Source organism: Scyliorhinus canicula, chromosome 6 (genome assembly GCF_902713615.1).
Source record: "Scyliorhinus canicula chromosome 6, sScyCan1.1, whole genome shotgun sequence".
NCBI classification, from domain to species: Eukaryota; Metazoa; Chordata; class Chondrichthyes; order Carcharhiniformes; family Scyliorhinidae; genus Scyliorhinus; species Scyliorhinus canicula.
Genome location: NC_052151.1, coordinates 171617951 through 171636894, shown reverse-complemented (window position 1 = coordinate 171636894; position 18944 = coordinate 171617951). Strand labels below are relative to the sequence as shown.

General features: G+C 44.7%; 1 protein-coding gene across 4 annotated transcripts in view; it reads left to right on the top strand.

Annotated features, from left to right (window-relative positions):
- mak (male germ cell-associated kinase) overlaps positions 1-18944 on the top strand; it is a 74850-nt gene that overhangs the window by 36975 nt on the left and 18931 nt on the right. For all 4 annotated transcript variants that reach the window (XM_038800438.1, XM_038800436.1, XM_038800437.1 and 1 more), the window contains one exon: positions 8773-8905. In XM_038800438.1, coding sequence (XP_038656366.1) covers positions 8773-8905 — 133 coding nt within the window. The remainder of the gene's footprint in view (positions 1-8772; positions 8906-18944) is intronic.

The window sequence follows — 18944 nt, the reverse complement described above, 5'->3', positions numbered from 1 at the left end:
ACAGTCCAAAGATGTGCAGGTTAGGTGGATTGGCCATTTTAAATTGCCCTTGGTGTCCAAAAGAATGGTTAGGTTGGATTACGGGGAAAGGGTGGAGGTGTGGGTTTAGGTGCCAAGGGCTGGCACAAACTAGATGGGCCGAATGGCCACCTTCTGCACTGTAAATTCCATGATTAGGATGAGGAAGTTCAGTTATGTGGACAGATTGGAACTGGGTCTGTTTTCCTTGGAGCAGGGCGTTTGAGAGGAAGTTTCATAAAGATATTCAAAACCATGAAGGGTTTGGATAGAGTAGATAGGGTGAAACTGTTCCCACTTGTGGAGGAATAGAATCAGATGGTACAGATTTTAAAAAAATTATTCAAGGCTTTTTGACAAAAATATAAATATACAAAATATCAAAAGACCAACCAAAGGGCAGCAGTAGAACATCACATCAACACCAACCAACCCCCCCCTCACTGACCCCTCAATCCTCCTTGAAGAAATTGATGAACGGTTCAACTGACCCCCGCAGTGCGAACTTAATCTTTGCTAACTGCCGGAATTTCGGGTCGTTCACCCCCACACCCCTGCCTTAGGCAGCTCCGAGATCTTCCAGCACAACAAAATCCATCTCCGGGCTATCAGGGATGCAAAGGCCAATACACCCACCACAGACCAAATGCGCAAAGCCCCTCTCCAAAGTTTAGTATCCTCACACCCCTCCCAGTCCATCTCGCAAAGTCCATCAACTCCTCTGGCGAATGAAAATAAAACTTTTGCTTCTGATAATTCACCTATAAACGGGCAGGGTACAGAAGCCCAAACCTGACTCCCTTCTTGAAGAGGACAGCCTTTACATGGTTAAATCCTGCTCTCCTCTTTGCCAGCTCTTCACCCAGGTCCTGGTAGATTCGCAGACCACTTCCTTCGGGTGCATTTCCTGGTCTGCCTCGCCCACTGCAAAATCTTTTCCTTATCCAAGCACAGTGCAACCGCACCACCATTGCCCTTGGCTCCCCCATCTGCGGCCGCCTCAGCCATCTGTGCACCAGATCCACCACATCGGGCCGATCAAAGGCCCCCTCCCCCATCAACTGCTCCAACATCCTTGCCACACACTTGGCGGAGTCTGCTCCCTCGACTATCGGTATCCCGACTATCCTCACTCTGCCGCCTGGCGTGACCCTCCAGTTCCTCCAACTTCTCTCTCGACCTCTTCTGGCTGTCCACCACTATCCCAAACTCTGCCGCCAGCAAGGCTATCTTATGTTTCCCCACTGCCTCCTCCACCTTCTGAATTGCCAGGCCCTGAGCCTCCAGCCCTTGCCCCACTTCCTCAATCGTCATCCTCAGCAGCTTCCCCACCTCAGCCAGGTCCTCCCAAGGCCTTCTTTGTCTGCTGCTGGAACTTATTATTTAGAAACTCCACCAGTTGCTCTATGGACCACTGGGCAGGCAGTGCTGCACCCTTGGCCTCTGCAATCTTCACCTGCGGCGCACCACGAAAACTGCCCTGCTCCAGCTGCGCGCTCTTTCTCGTAGCACTTCTCACCTGATCCATGCACCAGGCTCACCAGAGTATTACCTTCCCCAGACATTCATAGAATCATAGAATTTATAGTGCAAAAGCAGACCATTCGGCCCATCGAGTTTGCACCAGCCCTTGAAAAGAGCACTGTACCTCAGCCCACACATCCACTCTATCCCAGTAACCCCACCTAACCATTTTAATGGGCACTAAGAGCAATTCAGAATGGTCAATCTACCTAACCTGCACCTCCTTGAACTGTGGGAGGAAACCAGGGTACCCAGAGGAAACCCAGGCAGATACTGGGAGAGCATGCAAACTCTGCACAGACAATGACCCAAGCAGGAATCAAACCTGGGACCCTGATGCTGTGAAGCTACAGTGCTAACTACTGTGCGACCGTGCCACCTAGTGCACTCCTTTCGTCCTCAAAAAGACCCTCATTCAGGTAGAGAAGGCCCAACAAAATCCTCCTCGAGCAGGATCCACCAAATGTGCAACCACTCACTCCATGGTCGCGGTGTGTGTTGTGTAGAGTCAGGGACAATTGAGGCTTTCAAACGAGAATTCGACCCTGATTTGTAAAGTTTTTTAAAAAATGGAGGGTTACAGGGACAAGGTGGGAGAGAGTGGCTCTCAGTAAATTACTCCTTCAGAGGGCCCTCATTGACATCAGATGAATGATCATTTCCTGTAACATAACTGTTCTGTAATTCAACGACTGGAAAAGTATTAGCATGATGCCCAACTTTCCTTCCTCAAGCAAAGCTACCAAAAACACACACTGTTATCCTTACTGCAACTTGAAACATTGAGTCATAGAATCGTACAGCACCAAAAAGGCCCTTCTGCCCATTGAGCCTGAGCTGGTCAAAAACAACCATCTAATCATTCTGAAAACCATTTTCCAGCACTTGGTCCATAGCCTGGTATGCTCTGGAATCGCAAATAGACATATAAAATACTTCTTAAAATGTTATGAGGGTCACTGCCTCCACCACCCTTTCAGGCAGGGAACTCCAAACACCCACCACCCTCTGGGTGAAAATGTATTTCCTCCAATCTCCTCCAAACCTCCTGCCCCTACTTTAAATCTATGACCCACGGTCATTGATCCCTCCACCAAGGGGAAAATATATTCCTGTCCACTCTATCCATACCCCTTATATTTTATACATCTCAATCATCTCCTCCCTCAGTCTCCTTTGCTCCAAGGAAAACAATCTAAGTATATCCAATCTCTCTTCTGAAATAACACACTCCCACCCAGGCAATATCCTAATAAATCTCTGCACCCTTTCCAGTGCTATCACATCCCCCCTCTAATGTAGATTTCAGAACTGGTTCAACTTCAACTAATCGTTCAACTTCTTAGAAGCTATCTTATAACTGTTCTCTAACTAACTTGGTTGGTAAATTAACTATTTGGTATAATAGTTGAAGCATGCATGCCAGGATGGTTTGTGCTGAATTAGTGGATCTCTTTGCCTTGGAGGGGAAATGCTCCTGACTATTTTGGTACTTCCTGCTACAAATTGAATATGTGAAGTTTTGCTAAAAGCTTTATTAGATTTGGTCATGATGCTTACTAAAAAGTCTGCTGAAGTTCACTGTCCAGGCTTGCACCAGAAGACTAATTACCTGAGCAAGGAAGTACTGCCACCCTAGAATGGGTCTGGGCTTTAGACACAAGGCAAGAGCTAAAATTGAATCCCAAAGCAGGAATTTTTTGTTTTATTTCTATGACACATAGTTGAATTTTGAGGTGATCTGGGAACTTAGTGTTGAAAGATACTAGTTTGTTTACTTGTACAAAATGAACCCAAACAATGTTTACATTGTAGCTTTTTAATGCAGAGGAATTGTCACAAAGTATCAGCACTTTCAGCAAATAATGCAGAGGCTGAGGCAATGGGAGGAGTGGCCCAAATCTGTCTGAGGTAGGTTATAAGCAGAGGCATGGAATTCCAGAGCATGGGATCCTGACGGCAAAGACAGAGTCAGGTGTAGTGAGATGTAGGGAAAGAAGCATGCATTAAAGACGGTGTCTGATTAACAAAGCTGGGGAATTGCAGGGCTGGAGGAGGTAACAGAAATAGGCATGGGGGAGGTTTGAAGGGATTTGAAGGTGAAGAGTAAACTGGTGATACTTGTGTAGTCTGGTTGTGAGACAGGAATTGTTGATGAACTGAGATGGGAAGGGTGTTGGTTCCGATGTTTGGTTGGTTTGGTGTTGACAATTGGAGTAATCAATTCTATAGCTGCTTCCAATATGGATGAGGGCTTTGGTACAAGATGTCTGGAGACTGATGTGACAAACATGGAGGTAAGCAGTCTTTAAAATGGAGATGTTAGATTGGATGGTCAGCTGAAACTTGCTTGGTATAACAGTGGTCCAGGGCATGAATAGAATCAACATGGGTATAGTGTTTCTGACCCAACTGATTAAGCTTGTGTTGTCTTGATCTCCTTGGCAGATTTTCACATTCAACCCTTTTAAAGAGGGTGGATTATTTGGGGCCTTAGTCGCCTGATGCTTTCTTTGATCAGACTGCACACCAGTTTCACCGAGGCGGGAGGAAAGTCAGGCAGGAGGAAATTGGTGACAAGGATTAACAGAAAAGATCCTGCCAACATCTGTATCCCAGGAGATATCTTGGGACTTCGCTGGTGTGGCTTTTCTTTTGAAGGAGGAACAGAACTTGTGATATGGCACCATTAAAAACCCCTCCACTCACGCTTTGGGATGTTCTGTAGATTCTAATCCTCAGTAGACATGGGATGGTTCCTTGACTTAATGGCAGTGGTAGAGTGGAGGATAGCCATGTTACAGATCGTGAAAGTGCCTCATGGATGTCCAGTTTTGAACTGCTAGGTCTGTTCAGACCTTAGCCAATTTAGCACGCTGGTAGTGTCACAAAAGATGAAGACGGATATCCTCAGTCCAAAGGTGCACTGCAATGTGAATGACCAGAGAATCTGTTTAGTGATAGTTGAGGGGCAAATATTGATCGGGCAACTGATGGGCTCCCCTGATGCTCTTCAAAATAGTGCTGTGGGATGTTTTTATGCACTTCTGAGGGAGCAGAATGGGCCTCAATTTGATATCGTCCAAAACTGATGCCTCCAAGAGTGCAATGTTCCCTCAGTACTTGATGAAATTTGTACTCTGCTCAATTTGTACTCTGTGCTCAATGTTTTTAAAATCAAAAGCACTGCACTTATCTATTTCTGGTTTGTTAATCCTGCAGAGAGCTGCCATATGTCAAAGTAGGGTCATAAGTTTAAGTTATAGCTAACATAGGAGCTGCCATTGACCAAATCTTTTTGATGATTTTTTTTGTTGAATTTATGTTTCTAGAAGTTCTTGTCAATTTAGATGTTTGAAAGTTGATATATTGATAGGTTCACATTTTCTGTGTTTATCAGTACAAATAAAATAAAGTCACTAAATCTAGCAGCGTGTTCCTGTGTTGTCTCATGAGTTGCACAATAAATCAAGTGGATAGACTAAGGAAATATTTCTTGCTGATTATCACTTACTGCCCTCCATCCCTCAGTTGATCAATCTATGTTTAAACAAGTCCCGAGGGTCTCGAGGCTGCAGAATGTACTTTTAGTGGGAGACTTCATTACAATGTCCATTGTCAAAGGTGGTTCACGCCATTACTGACTGTCCAAATCATGAATGGTCATTTCTGCCAGACTGACCTGTAGCAAGTGATGAGGGAACCAACATGAAGGAGAAATTTGCTTTCATCACTTTTCACAGATGTATCTGTCCATTCAAGTATCAATAGGAATGACCATTGCGCAGTCCTTGTGGCGACAAAGTTCCACTTTTGGACTGAGGTACCCTCCTTTGTCTTTCGTGGCATGACCATCTGCTCAATTGACCAAGTTCCGAACAGACATCGCAGTTCAAAACTGGACCTCTGTGAAGCACTTTCACAATCTGTAACCTCATTGTTCAGCCTACACTCCACTCTACCACTACCATGAAGTCAAGGGACCACCCCTGGTCTCCAGAGGACTGTAGAAGAAGAAGATGGTAGGTGCCAAGCTGATGGTGGTGATAAAAAATACAGGGCAACATGTGTACTGAACAATACAAAACAGCATGATTGGACAGGGTTAAGTGATTCCACAGCCTGCAGACTAGGTCAAAGCCACACTGCCGACGCATCCAAACAACTGATGAAGGGAAGGGATACAAAGAATATTCCCATTCTCCATGATGACAAAGTCCAGCACATTTGCACGTGATAAGATTGAAGCATTTGCAACCAGCCAAAAGTGCTGAATGAATAATTTTCTTATGGTTCCAATCAAATTACTGCACTTGGATGGTCAGAATGTATTGGATAGAATAAAGGTTATGGGTCCAGAAAAGACTTTGGTGTCAGTGCTGAAGATTGCAAGACTACGCATGTCTGTGCAGCTCAAACATCAGCATCTACTCAACAAAGTGGAAAGTTGCCCAGATATGTCTTGTCCACAGAAAATCCAATCTAGCCATTTGTTGTCTCATCAGCCTGTGGTTGCCAATAATTCTATCAAATGATGACACTCCTTCACAAGTAATTGGCATGATGCTCTGATTGAATTCCAGTAAGATCACTTGGCTGCAGACTTCCATACAGCCATAGTCTAAAAAGCGAAGTTCTCGTGAGGTGCGAACATGAAGGCACCATTTAACTGAGTGGCAATAAGAAACCCTGGTAAAATTGATGTTGGTGGGAATCTGGAACACTGTTGGTTGCAGTCATACCTGGAAGAAATGAAGGTGATTGTTGGAGGCCAGTCATGTCTGCTCTGGGCATCATTTGCAGGAGTTTCTCACAGTAGTGTCTTAGGCCATGCTGTCAGCTGTTTCAGCAATGATCTTTCCTCCATCAGGCCAGCAGTGGGTGAAGGAGTTTGGGAGAGGAATATGGACTGGCGCAAGGGGAAGGGCTTAGGTACCTGCAGCTCCAAGACTTTGTAAAGAAGGGGTTTCCGACTTCCCAATAGCGCCGACCCCATCGTTGGCGGTAGTACTGCCGGCAGGGGGAGAAGTGGGTGGTGTCGGTGATTTACAGGGAGATTCTGGAGGAGGATTGGGTGTCCAATAAAGGGATTAAGGCCAAGTGGGAAGAAGAGTTGGGCAGGTAATGGAAGAAGTTCTGTGGTGTGAGGTGCTATCAAGGGTGAATGCCTCAACCACGTGTGAGAGGTTGGGGCTGATAAAACTGAAGGTCGTATATTGGGCGTACCTCACGAAAGCAAGGGTGAGCCAGCTCTTTGAGGGGGTGGAGGATGTCTGTGAGAGGTGCGGAAGGGCAAACCATGCACATATGTATTGGTCCTGCCCAAAGTTGGAGAGGTGTTGGAGGGAGGTCTTCAGCATCACCTCAGGGGTACTGCGTGTGGACTTGGAACTGTGTCCCCCAGAAGTCATTTTCGGGGTGTCGGACCGACTCGAGCTGCAGGCGGATGAGGGGCAGGTGTTTTAGCCTTCGTCTCGCTGCTTGCCCGGAGGTGGGTCCTGCTGAGGTGGAGGTCAGCTTCTCCACCCTGTGTCTCGGCGTGGCGGGGGGACCTACTGGAATTCTTGACCCCGGAGAAGGTGAAATTGGAGCTGATGGTGCCGAAGGAGGGGTTCTACAGTTCATGGGGATTGCAGTTTCGGCAACTTGTTGCCATTGAACACTGGATGGGAGGGGGAGGTTGGGTTTGTTTTTCTCCTTTGTTGTTAACTTATTTTTGGAATGTCCGAGTTGATGTATCTGACTGTGTATGTGTATATTATATATATATATATATATATATAAGCAAAAAATGAAACGGTTCATGTTTGCATGCAGCAAGACCAGGACACAATTTATCCTTGGGCTGATGGCTGACAATTTGCACCCCACAAGTCTGGCACCGTTCATTTCCAAAAAGGAAGTATTCACCCCTCCACTTGCCATTCACAACCGCATTACCATAATTGAATTAATCCCACTGCCAGTTTTCTTGTGGCTGGATGGGGACCATTGGCCAGAAACTTAATGGATCGGCCATATAAGTACTCTACTGACAAGAACAGAGTGACTCGTCTCCTGACGCCTGTAGCCTTTATACCAGAGAGATGCATTATTCTCCACTGCCCAATTTAGTGCACCGCCAGCAACACTGAAGCTCAACACAGTCAAGGAAAAAGCAGTCTGCTTCATTGGCTATCCAATCTCCACCATCAACACTCTATCCATCCTCCACCACCGACACAAGGTGGCACCAGTGTGTGCCACTTAGAAGATGCATTGCAACAACCTGCCAAGGCTTTCCAAACCTATGACCACTACCACAGAGGGACTAGAACAATGGCTGTATAGGAACATGGCCTCTGCCAAGTCATAGACCATCCTGATTTGGACATGCATTGCCACTCTTTCATTGTCATTGCATCAAATGCAAGGGGCTGTTTAGCTCACTGGGCAAAATCGCTGGCTTTGAAAGCAGGCCAGCAGCACAGTTCGGTTCCCGTAACAGCCTCCCTGAACAGGCACCGGAATGTGGCAACTAGGGGCTTTTCACAGTAACTTCATTTGAAGCCTACTTGTGACAATAAGCGATTTTCATTTTCATTTCATCCCACCACCCAAAGTGCCTAACAGCACTGTGGGAGTATCTTCACTACAGGACTGCAGAGGTTCAAGAAAGTGGCCCACTTCATAGAATCATAGAATTCACAGTGCAGAAGGAAGCCATTTGGCCCATCGAGTCTGCACCGGCCCTTGGAAAGAGCACCCTACCTAAACCCACACCTCCACACTATCCCTGTAACCCAGTGACCCCACCTAACCTTCTTGGACACTAAGGGCAATTTCGCATGGCCAATCCACCTAACCTGCACATCTTTGGACTGTGGGAGGGAACTGGAGCACCCGGAGGAAACCCAGGCAGACATGGGGAGAAGGTGCAAACTCCGCACAGAGTGACCCAAGCCGGGAATCTAACCTGGGACCCCGGAGCGGTGAAGCAACTGTGCTAACCACTGTGCTACTGTGCCCCCCTCACTTGCATCTTCAAGGACAATTGGGGATGAGCAATAAATCATGACCAGACCAGAGATGCTCAATCATAAATAAACAAAAGGCAACTCAACCATCCTTCGAAAATGGTTGGCTGGGTGCACTAAGAAGAAAAAATGAGTCGAGTCGAAAGAAAGCCTTTTATTGCTGCAGGAAACTTTTATCATCTGATTCTGATTTTATTTGTGTGTTGCATTCCAGGATTTTTTCATCGTGACATGAAACCAGAAAATCTCCTTTGTATGGGACCAGAACTTATAAAAATAGCTGATTTTGGTCTAGCTCGTGAAATTCGATCTCGTCCACCATACACTGATTATGTGTCTACAAGATGGTAAGAATGTCTTTTCTAATAACATACACTTGAATTTCCAATTCCATTTGACATTTGAAAAGTCGTATTGCACTAGTTAAAGCCACGTCAAGGGCAGCTGTGAAATTCTGCTAAAGTGGTGAATAAAAATTGTATTTCGCAGCTGGATATGGCATCCTATTTCACAACAATTTGCTTTTTGTCATACTTTTATGGACATGTAAGATTTTTGCTCCTCAAACTTGTCAATTAGCATTATGAACAAAACACTCAAACTGAAAATATCATAGTGATCTCCTTTATTGTACCAAACCAAGTTACCACCGAAGTATCAAAGCGTCACTACAAACGGTATCAAAAGCTCATACACAAAGTCATAGAGGTCTGCAACACAGAAAAGGCTCTTTGGCTCATCACGTTTACGCCAGTTAAAACAACCATCTAACTATTCTAATCCCATTTTCCAGCACTTGGCCCATAGCCTTGTAGGTCTTGGCATTGCAAGTGCACATCTAAATACTTATTCCATGTTATGAGAGTCTCTGTCTTCACTGTCCTTTCAGGCAGTGAGTTCCAGACTCCCGCCATTCTGTGTGAAAAAGCTTTTACACACATCCCCTCTAAACCTTCTGTCCCCTCATCAGTGATCCTTCCACCAATGAGAAAAGTTTGTTCCTGTCTATCTATGCCACTCAAAATTTTATGCATCCCAATCATGACCCCTCTCCATATCCTCTACTCTAAGAAAAACAACCACCGTCTATCCATTCTCTCTCCAGCTCAGGCAACATCCTGGTAAATTTCTTCTGCACCCTTTCCAGTGCTATCACATCACTCTTATAATGTGGATTTCAGAGCTGCACGCTAGCTGTGCCCTAACCAATGTTTCATATAGTTCTAGCATAACCTCCCTGCTATTAAGCTTTATGCCTCAGCTAATAAAAGCAAGTATACCATATGGCTTCTTCACCACTGTATCCACCTGCTCTGCTAGCTTAAGGGAGCGGTGTGCATGCACACCAAGTTCCCTCTGATCCTCGGGCTTCCCAGGGTTCTGCCGTTCATAAAGTATTCCCTTGCCTTGTTTATCCTCCCCAAGTGCCTCACCTCAAACTTATCTGGATTGAATTCCATTTGCCACTGATCAGCCAGTCTATATCCTCCTGTAATCTAAGGCTATCCTACCCTATCTTTACCGCCCCACTCCATCAACCCTCCAACATTCATACCTAAATCATTGATGTAAACCACAGACAGCAAGGGCCGGCACCAACACTGATCTCGTGGGACCCCACTGGTCACTGGCTTCCAGTCAGAAAAACATACCTTGACCGCCATCCTCTGCTTCCTGTCACTCAGCCAATTTTGGATCCAATTTGCCAAATTTCCTTGGGTTCCATGTGTATCAAAACTTTGTTCTACTAAAGCTATCCAAACTCATGGCTTGGACATAAATATCACCTGTTAAGAGGCAAAATGATTAGTTTCCCTCCTGGTAGATTCCAATGTCCCCTGAGTCCCAGACCCAGGCGTTGCCTCTTATGATTGTTCCTGCAGGCTCTAACTCCAGAAGTTCCTTTTGTGTCTGCATCTCATACAAATCTTGCTGGCACTGATCATGCTTCCAGTCACTTACTCACAGGACAGGCACTGATCAATCACTGTTCTTTTGTCACGAATGCTCAGGGAATCGAGTCTCTCGTTTTATTTATCTCGAGAGCACAACATTGTTCTGTGTTAAACCACTGTTTTCAAGACATAACAGCTATTGTTAAATCAATTCCTATGCTTGTTCTTCAATGCAAGCATGTGTTGTGAGGTTATCCGTTTTGGACCAAAAGTGGATAGAACGGGGTATTTTCGAAATGGGAAGAGGTTAAGTACAGTGGATGTCCAAATAATCTTACGAGTTCAGGTGCATAAATCTTTAAAATGTCACAAGCAAGTGCAGGAAATGAGCAAAAGGCTATTGGAATACAAGCCTTTATATCTAGAGGATTGGAGTATAAAGACACAGGTTACGCTGCAGCTATACCAAACCCTATTTCGACCCCTCTTGGGGTACTGAGAGCAGTTCTGGGCACTACACCGTAGGAAAGGTATATTGGCCTTGGAGGGAGTGCAACTTTGGTTTCCAATAACAATACTCTTGTCACAAGTACATGGCAGCACGGCGCAGTGGTTAGCACAGCTGCCTCATGGCACCGAGGTCTCAGGTTCGATCTCTGTTCTAGGTCACTCCGTGTGGAGTTTGCACATTCTCGCCGTGTTTGCGTGGGTTTTGCCCCACAGTCCAAAGATGTGCACCGTAGATGGATTGGCCTTGCTAAATTGGCCCTTAATTGGAAAAAAATGATTGGGTCCTGTAAATTTATTTTTAAAAAAAATAACTATTGTCACAAGCAGGCTTACATTAACACTATAATGAAGTTACTGTGAAAAGCCCCTATTCGCCACATTCCGGTGCCTGTTCGGGTACACACCAGGAGAATTCAGAGTGTCCAAATTACCTAACAGCATGCTTTTCAGGACTTGTGGGTGGAAACCGGAGAACCGGGAGGAAACCCACGCAGACACTGAGCGAATGTGCAAACTCCACACACAGTGCCCCAAGCCGGGAATCGAATCTGGGACCCTGACGCTGTGCAGCAACAATGCTGACCACTGTGCTACCGTCCGCCTTGCACTGCAGAGGTTAAGCTACAAGAAGCGATTATGCAAATTAGGCCTGCTTTCGCTAGAATTTAGAAGATTAAGGGGTGATTTGATCAAAGGATTTCAGATATCAACAGGTAAAGACTGGGTAGGTAAAGATAAACTATTTCCACAGGTTAGCGATTCTAAAACTAGGGGACCTAATCTAAAATTTAGGGTCAGGCCGTTTAGAAGAGATGATAGGAAGCACTCCTTAACGTAAAGGGGAGGTGGAGATTTGGAACCCTCTCCCATAAACAGCAGGTGAAGCTGGAACAGTTAAGTTTAATTCTGAGATAGGTAGGCTTTTGTGCAAAGATATTAAGGAATATGGGTCAAAGGCAGGTATATGGAGTATCTGGCCACAGATCAGCCATGATCTCATTGAATGGTAGGACAGGCATTTGGAGCTGAATGGCCTTCTCCTGTTCCTGTGTTCCTGTAACCTTGCTGCTCCCACCGTCCTTGACTTGATATCAAGTTAGCTCTTTTAATCAAGCTCTGCTGGTGTTTACGAATACCCAACAGGTTGCAATGTCGTAAACTGATTTGTATTCCCAAAGAGGGCTGATTATGTTTGAGCACGGAACCATAAAAGTAGGTGCTAAATTTTCAGTATTTCCTTTGCCTCAACCATACCGTAGTTGTTGGTATACAAGTTGATCTTTGAAGCCTCAAAATCCCTCCAAAAATGGAGTTAACAGCAAATATGAAAGTGAATAAAAGGAGTGTCTAGGCCAAAAATGCAGGGTGGGTGGGGGTAGGCTCGACTTCGAAGTCGTGTCAATAAAGCGCAATTTACAGTAACTTTGCCAGAACGTAAATTAGTTGGCATAAGTCAACTCAAATGCAGTTCTGTTTGATTTCAGTTAACATTGAGGGATGAGTAAAGGTGCATCTTAATCCTTGCTGCTAAATAATTCTGATGAGATTAATTAAAAACAGTGAGAGCTCGGTGTGAAATCCTGATGATGAACTAAAACATGAGTTTGTGAGGAGCAGTGCCTTTTTCACCTCCTTTCCTCCTGATCAATAAATTGTACTGATAGACTGTGAATATATCTAGCATTTGTTTGAAAAAAAATAGTGCAGAAGGAGGCCATTCGACCCATCAAGTCTGCACCCACCCTCCGAAAAAACGCCCTACCTAGGCAAACTTCCCCACCCTATCCACGTAGCCTCTTTTGGACATTATGCGACAATTTAGCGTGGCCAATCCACCTGACCTGTACATCTTTGGTTTGTGGAAGGAAACCGGAGCATCCGGAGGAAACCCACACAGACCCGGGGAGAAAGTGCAAACTCCTCACAACACAGACAAGCACCCAAGGCCGGAATTGAATCCAGGTCCTGGTGCTGTGAGGCAGCAGTGCAAACCATTGCATCACCGTGCAGCCCTATGTGTACTGTTTAATAAAGAAGGACATTTGTTTTAAGGTTATTGGCAACTGCTTTCGTTTGAACCCTTGCACCTTTAGTGGGTTCAAGGAAATGCTTAAATTCACTGATAACATTGTTTGAGTAGCTTTATTTCCTGCAATATTGTTGAAGTTCAAATATTTAGAACATAGAACATGAAACATACAGTGCAGAAGGAGGCCGTTTGGCCCATCGAGTCTACACCAACCCACTTAAGCCCTTACTTCCACCCTTTTCCCCTAACCCAATAGCCCCATCTCACCTTTTTGGACACGAAGGGCAATTTAGCATGGCCAATCCACCTAACCTGCACGTCTTTGGACTGTGGGAGGAAACCGGAGCACCCGGAGGAAACCCACGGAGACACGGGAAGATCGTGCAGACTCCGCACAGACAGTGACCCAGCGGGGAATCGAACCTGGGACCCTGGCGCTGTGAAGCCACAGTGCTGTCCACTTGCGCTACCATGCTGCCCTTGGCTTTTCTGTGCTCATTCTTTCTGTCCATTTTACTTCTCTATTCTCTCCTAATTTTAACACGTAAAATCTATTTTTTTTTAGTGAATGCTAGTTGTATTCATATAGCTGATGTATTTCAAAGAAAATTCTAGCACTATTTCACAGCCTCACTTTCTTCTTTCTCCTCACCTCCGATTATTTCAACCTATTTTAGAAGTGAGAGCAACTTCTGAAATTCAGAGCTCGAATATTACTGGAAAAAACACGTCAAAGAATTTTACTTTGCACCCAGAATAATGCCAAATTTCAAAGAGCGACAATTTGCGCTGCATGAGAAAAGGGGTGCTGATTGGTTGACTGAAGCATTGGGAGTAAGCCCCATGTCTTCAACATCGAATTCAACAACATCAGATGATTAGCTCTACTCCACCTCGACCCCTTTGTTTTCATCCATTTCATCCATTTAACTGTTCTTTACCATTACTTTTTCTCTTGTCTTTCTTTATATATGATGTGGAGATGCCGGTGTTGGACTGGGGTGAGCATAGTAAGAATTCTTACAACACCAGGTTAAAGTCCAACAGGTTTGTTTCAAACACTAGCTTTCGGAGCACTGCTCCTTCCTCAGGTGTACCGAAAGCTAGTGTTTGAAACAAACGTGTTGGACTTTAACCTGGTGTAAGACTTCTTACTGTTTCGTTATATATATTCACCCCCCCCCCCATCTTATCTGCCTTTCGTTACCCTATCTCCCCTTCGCTTCCCCTTTCCCCTCCCCCCACATCTACATCGATCACAGTTTACGCTCTTATTTTAGTTTCTCTGCAGTTTGGCCTGTCACACCTTTTGTTGTCTCTGTGGACTGCCATTAGCACTTCCCCTGGCTTTCTGTGGCTATTAGCACCCGGTTTCCCTAGGTTCTTGTGGCTATGACTCGTCTTTCATTCTCGCTCCACAGTATAAATATTTCCCACTTTCTCTTTAGCTTTGACAAAGGGCACCTGTACTCGAAACATTAGCTCTTTTCTCTCCCTACAGATGCTGCCAGACCTGAGATTTTCCAGCATTTTCTCTTCGGAGTAAGTAGCTCCCTGGTGCATTCTCATGGCAATGTCTCAACAAACACAGCTGACATGCCAACCAATCAGCACCCCTTTCCTCTTATAAATTATTCCCATAAAATGTGACAATCTTGCATCTGTCCTGATGAGTGAAAGAAAAAAGTTTGAACAGCATGTTGTTTTATCAGCAAAATATCTGAAGTGCCAAAATTGTTTTCAAGTCAAAAGTTTAAATACTTCGGATTGACTTGATCTTTCACACTTTGAGTAGTAACCACAATTGGGTACATTTTTGGTGGTCAGGTTTTAGGAAGGACAATAGACAGTTGAACTTGTTTATCCATAAATACTTTGCTTTCTTTCTTGACAAATTTATGACAGCAGATTCTATATTTTAACCTTGATTTCTCATGATGTTGAATGCAAGGTTCAAAATTCTTGTTAATTTGTGCCCAGGAATGGTGATACATAGTCCAACAGGTTACTGAAAACTGGCGCATGTTACTTGTGGCGTAGCCACCTGCAGTCAAGGTGACTACAAAACACCTACCCCAGGAAGATTGTAATGCTTATCTGTTCCTCCAGACAGCCATTTTGTAAATCTTTTGAGAACTAAAATGGTGTTTTTTGAACTAAGTTTTTTTTGAGGCTGTGGGGTAGATGAGGGTAATGCAGTTGATATAGTGTATGAGAGCTTCCAAAATGCATTTGAAGTATCATATAATAGGCGTGCCAACAAAGTTGAAATCCATGGAATAAATGGGACAATATGTGGCAGGAGGTCGGCCGAGTCCAGGGCATCCCATGGAGGCTGGATACGGCGACGCTCCTTGCAGATGAGGGGTTTTGTGAAAGTGCAGCCTGGCCATCGGGAATTATGTAGGTTTTAACAAAAGAATGAGGAAGTTTCTCCTTTCACTTTCTGGGATGCGTTGAAGGTGGTGGTTAGGAGAGAGATAATTTTTTATATGGACCTACATGGAAAAGGTTGGAAGGGTAGAAAGGCAAAGGTTGGTTGACTCCATTCTGGAAGTGGACCAGCAATGTTCCATGGTCTCCATAGCAGAGTTGTTAACGGAGAGAAAGAGAAACAGATGGAGTTCGAGCTGAAATCAATAGGGAAGTGGGTGAGCCAACTTGGTCGCTTTCGAGGGGCATTTTGAGTACTGCCAGCTGGTTATTGCCTCACCAGTTAAGGCTGCAGGCGGCCGCAAAGGCGATAGCCCAGTTTAAGGACTGGGAGGGAGGGCTGGTTACTGCTCCGGATAATGAAGGGGTTTTGAGGCTTTCTATCTGGGAAGGCACTGGTGGAATTCTACAGTTTGTGGCCTTGTAAACACTGCACTTGTTGGCAATGTTTCATGACACTCTTGGGGGGCGGGGGTGCGTGGCAGCATTCTCTTTGATCCCGAAGAAGGACAACAATCCCATAGAGTGTGGGTCTTACAGGGCTGTATCACTGTTGAATGCTAAAGCAAAGGTATTTGGCAAGGTGCTAATGACGCATCTGCAGGGGTACTTGCTGGAGGTGACCTGAGGACCAGACCAGGTTTGTCACAGCCAAAGAAATATATATTTTTTTGTAACCCGGATGAACTTTATCAATACAAAAAGTCGTGCCTTTCTGGATAAAAATGCACCAGCAACCTTTCAAAGATTAACCACCAAGGTCATTAAAGGATTATTGATGATTTGTCTGTGTTCGGCCAAAACTGGGAGGAACATTTGCAACACTTGAACGAATTGTTTGATTAGTTTCAAAGGGATAATTTAGTCATAAACTTGGCAAAAAGTGAATTTGTCAAAGCAAAAGTAACTTATTTGGGCCACACTTTGGGAAAAGGCCAAGTAGTGCGCAGAGAAGCAAAAATAAGGGCTATCTTGGATTCACCAGTGCCTGATATTGGGTTTTGCAATATAAAGGCATAAGTGGATTCTTGTTTGTTCCAAATTTCAGCATTTTCGTGGCCCCCTGACAAGCTTGTTTAAAAACAGCAAGAGATTTGAGTGGACAAAGGAATGTCAAGTGCCCTTGATAGCTTGAAAGCTGTACTGACTTAACACACCAGTATTAGCAGTGCCGAATTATCTGGTAAACCATTTAAAATGGCCGTTGAGGCCAGCAATGCAGGTGTTGGTGCAGTTTTATGACAGGAGGATGAGATGGGATCGAATGGCAAGTTAATTACTTTTCTTAGTTGAATTCTTTCCAGTAAAAATTCTCTCCACTAGTGAAAAAGAGACTTTACGTTTAATGTTGGTTGTACAACGTTTTGAAATCTGTATCTCCAACAACTTTGCAGGGACCGTTACTTAAATGGACTTCAAGCCGCTAACCTTTCTTGCAAAATTTCATACCAACACTGACACTGTTTCGTTGCAGATTAATGCTACAACCATGTAATTAGAAAATTACTCCTGTTGCAGAAGAATTTAGAAGAGTGCAGGATTTTGCAGGTGTTTCACACCTATTCAATTATAATGTTCCTCACTTCCCAGCTGACCAGGTGACAGAGTTTGAGTTCAAACTGTAGTAGGGGAGCTAAGTATCCATCAGGTGGCTTGACAGCTCCCCAAACATGGCAAATACAGGGCAATTATCCCTTTGCTTATCCAAATGAATGACATATACCAATCAAAAGATGCAGAAATTGTCTGTTTCCATTCACAACTAATAATTAGGATTACTTGATGCATAACATATGAGTATAATTAACCAATCATAATCGGGACACATACATTTAACTATAATATCGTCAAGCATGTATTCATCTGATGACTGCCAGACCGAGTATTGTCCCTTGTCTGAGTGGACACACGTGAGCTGCAGCGGCATAATGATCAATTGAATGTGTGGGAGCTGTGTGACTCAGCCTGCATATAATTAATATAGCACTGGTCCTTGAATGCTGTCTGTAGACAGTCTGAGCTGAAGCAACTGGTTTCTCATCACTGGTTTTCTGTCTTTGAGAATTTAGCAGCCGGTGTGATTTTTAAACCTGCTTGACCTGAAAGCCTTATAAGGGGTGTCTGGGTGTCTTTGTTGAAGTATATAAGATCCTGAATGGTCTTCACGAGGTGGATGTGGAAGGATGTTTCCTCTTGTGGGCAAGTCCAGAACTCAGAGGCACTGTTTAAAAATTAGGGGTCGCTCTTTTAGGGCAGAGATCAGGAGACTTCTTTCCTCTGTGTTGGCAACTTTGGAACCTTCTGCCTCAGAAGGTGGTGGGGCTGGGATCATTTTAAAATATTTTTAAGGTGGAGGTAGATAGATTCTTGTTAGGAAAGGGAATCAAAGGTAATCGGGGTAGATAGAAATGTGGAATTTGAAACACAAGTAAATCAGCCATGATAGAATAGAATCATCACAGTACAGAAGGAGGCCTTTTGGCCTATCAAGTCTGAGGCCGTGATGGAGGCAGATTCAATCATGACCATCAAAAGGGAATTGGATAATTATCTGAAGCAAAAAAGAAAATTGCAGAGTTAGTGGGTTAAAGGTTTGCCACCCTGCCTAGGATGTCCAGGTGGTGCTGCCAGTGCCAGGTTGGCATTGCCAGGGGACAGGCTTGGAGGGTGGGTGTCTTGCTAATTGGAGGGTGGATGAGGGGGAAGGGGGGTTCCTGGGGACCTTGTCACAGTTGAGTGGTAGGGCGGGGGAGTGAAGGAAGAGCAGAAAGCGTCGGGGGGCGCGCTTGGTTGGGGGGGGGGGCGGTGGGGGGGCTGAAAGGAGGCCGGGAGATGATCGGCGCTGTTGGTTAAAATGGCGTTGGTTAAATGGTTAAAACAGCTGATCTGTGAACAGCTGTTCCTGCTGGTGTGATCAGCTCGGCAGCAGGAAATCTTGCAGCCTCAGCAGAGAGAAACTCCCCTGAGCCCCCAAAAAATGGCAGAGGGACGTTGAATAGCAGGGTGATTCTCAGAGCCACAGCCGTCGAGAATCACCCCGCCAAACCCACCCGATAGCGGGCTTAGTTTTAAGTCTGCTGAATCGCGCCAAAAGATCCTTAAGGTTAAATTAAGGTGGAATGACTGGTGAATTTTTTCAAAATAAAAGTAATTTTAAGAATGCTGGAAGGTTGTCTTTTTAAAAAAATGTTCCTTCAATTATTTCCGATTAGTTGTGTTTATATCTGTTGGAGTTTAAATGGTTCTCTGCAATAGATCCTTGAAGGCAGCAGGACAGGTAGATAACGTGGTTAAGAAGCCATCTGGGATACTCTTCTATTCTGTGCCTTGGCTAATAGGCAAATATCCCAAATGCCTACTTAACCACGTTATCTACCTGTACAAAATGCTCGTTAGGCCACACCGAGAATACTGTGAGGTTCTGCTCGCTACACTATTGGAAGGTTGTGATTGCACTCGAGAAGATCCAGAGGAGATTCACTAGGATATTGCCTGGCTGAGGCGATTCAGCTATGAAGA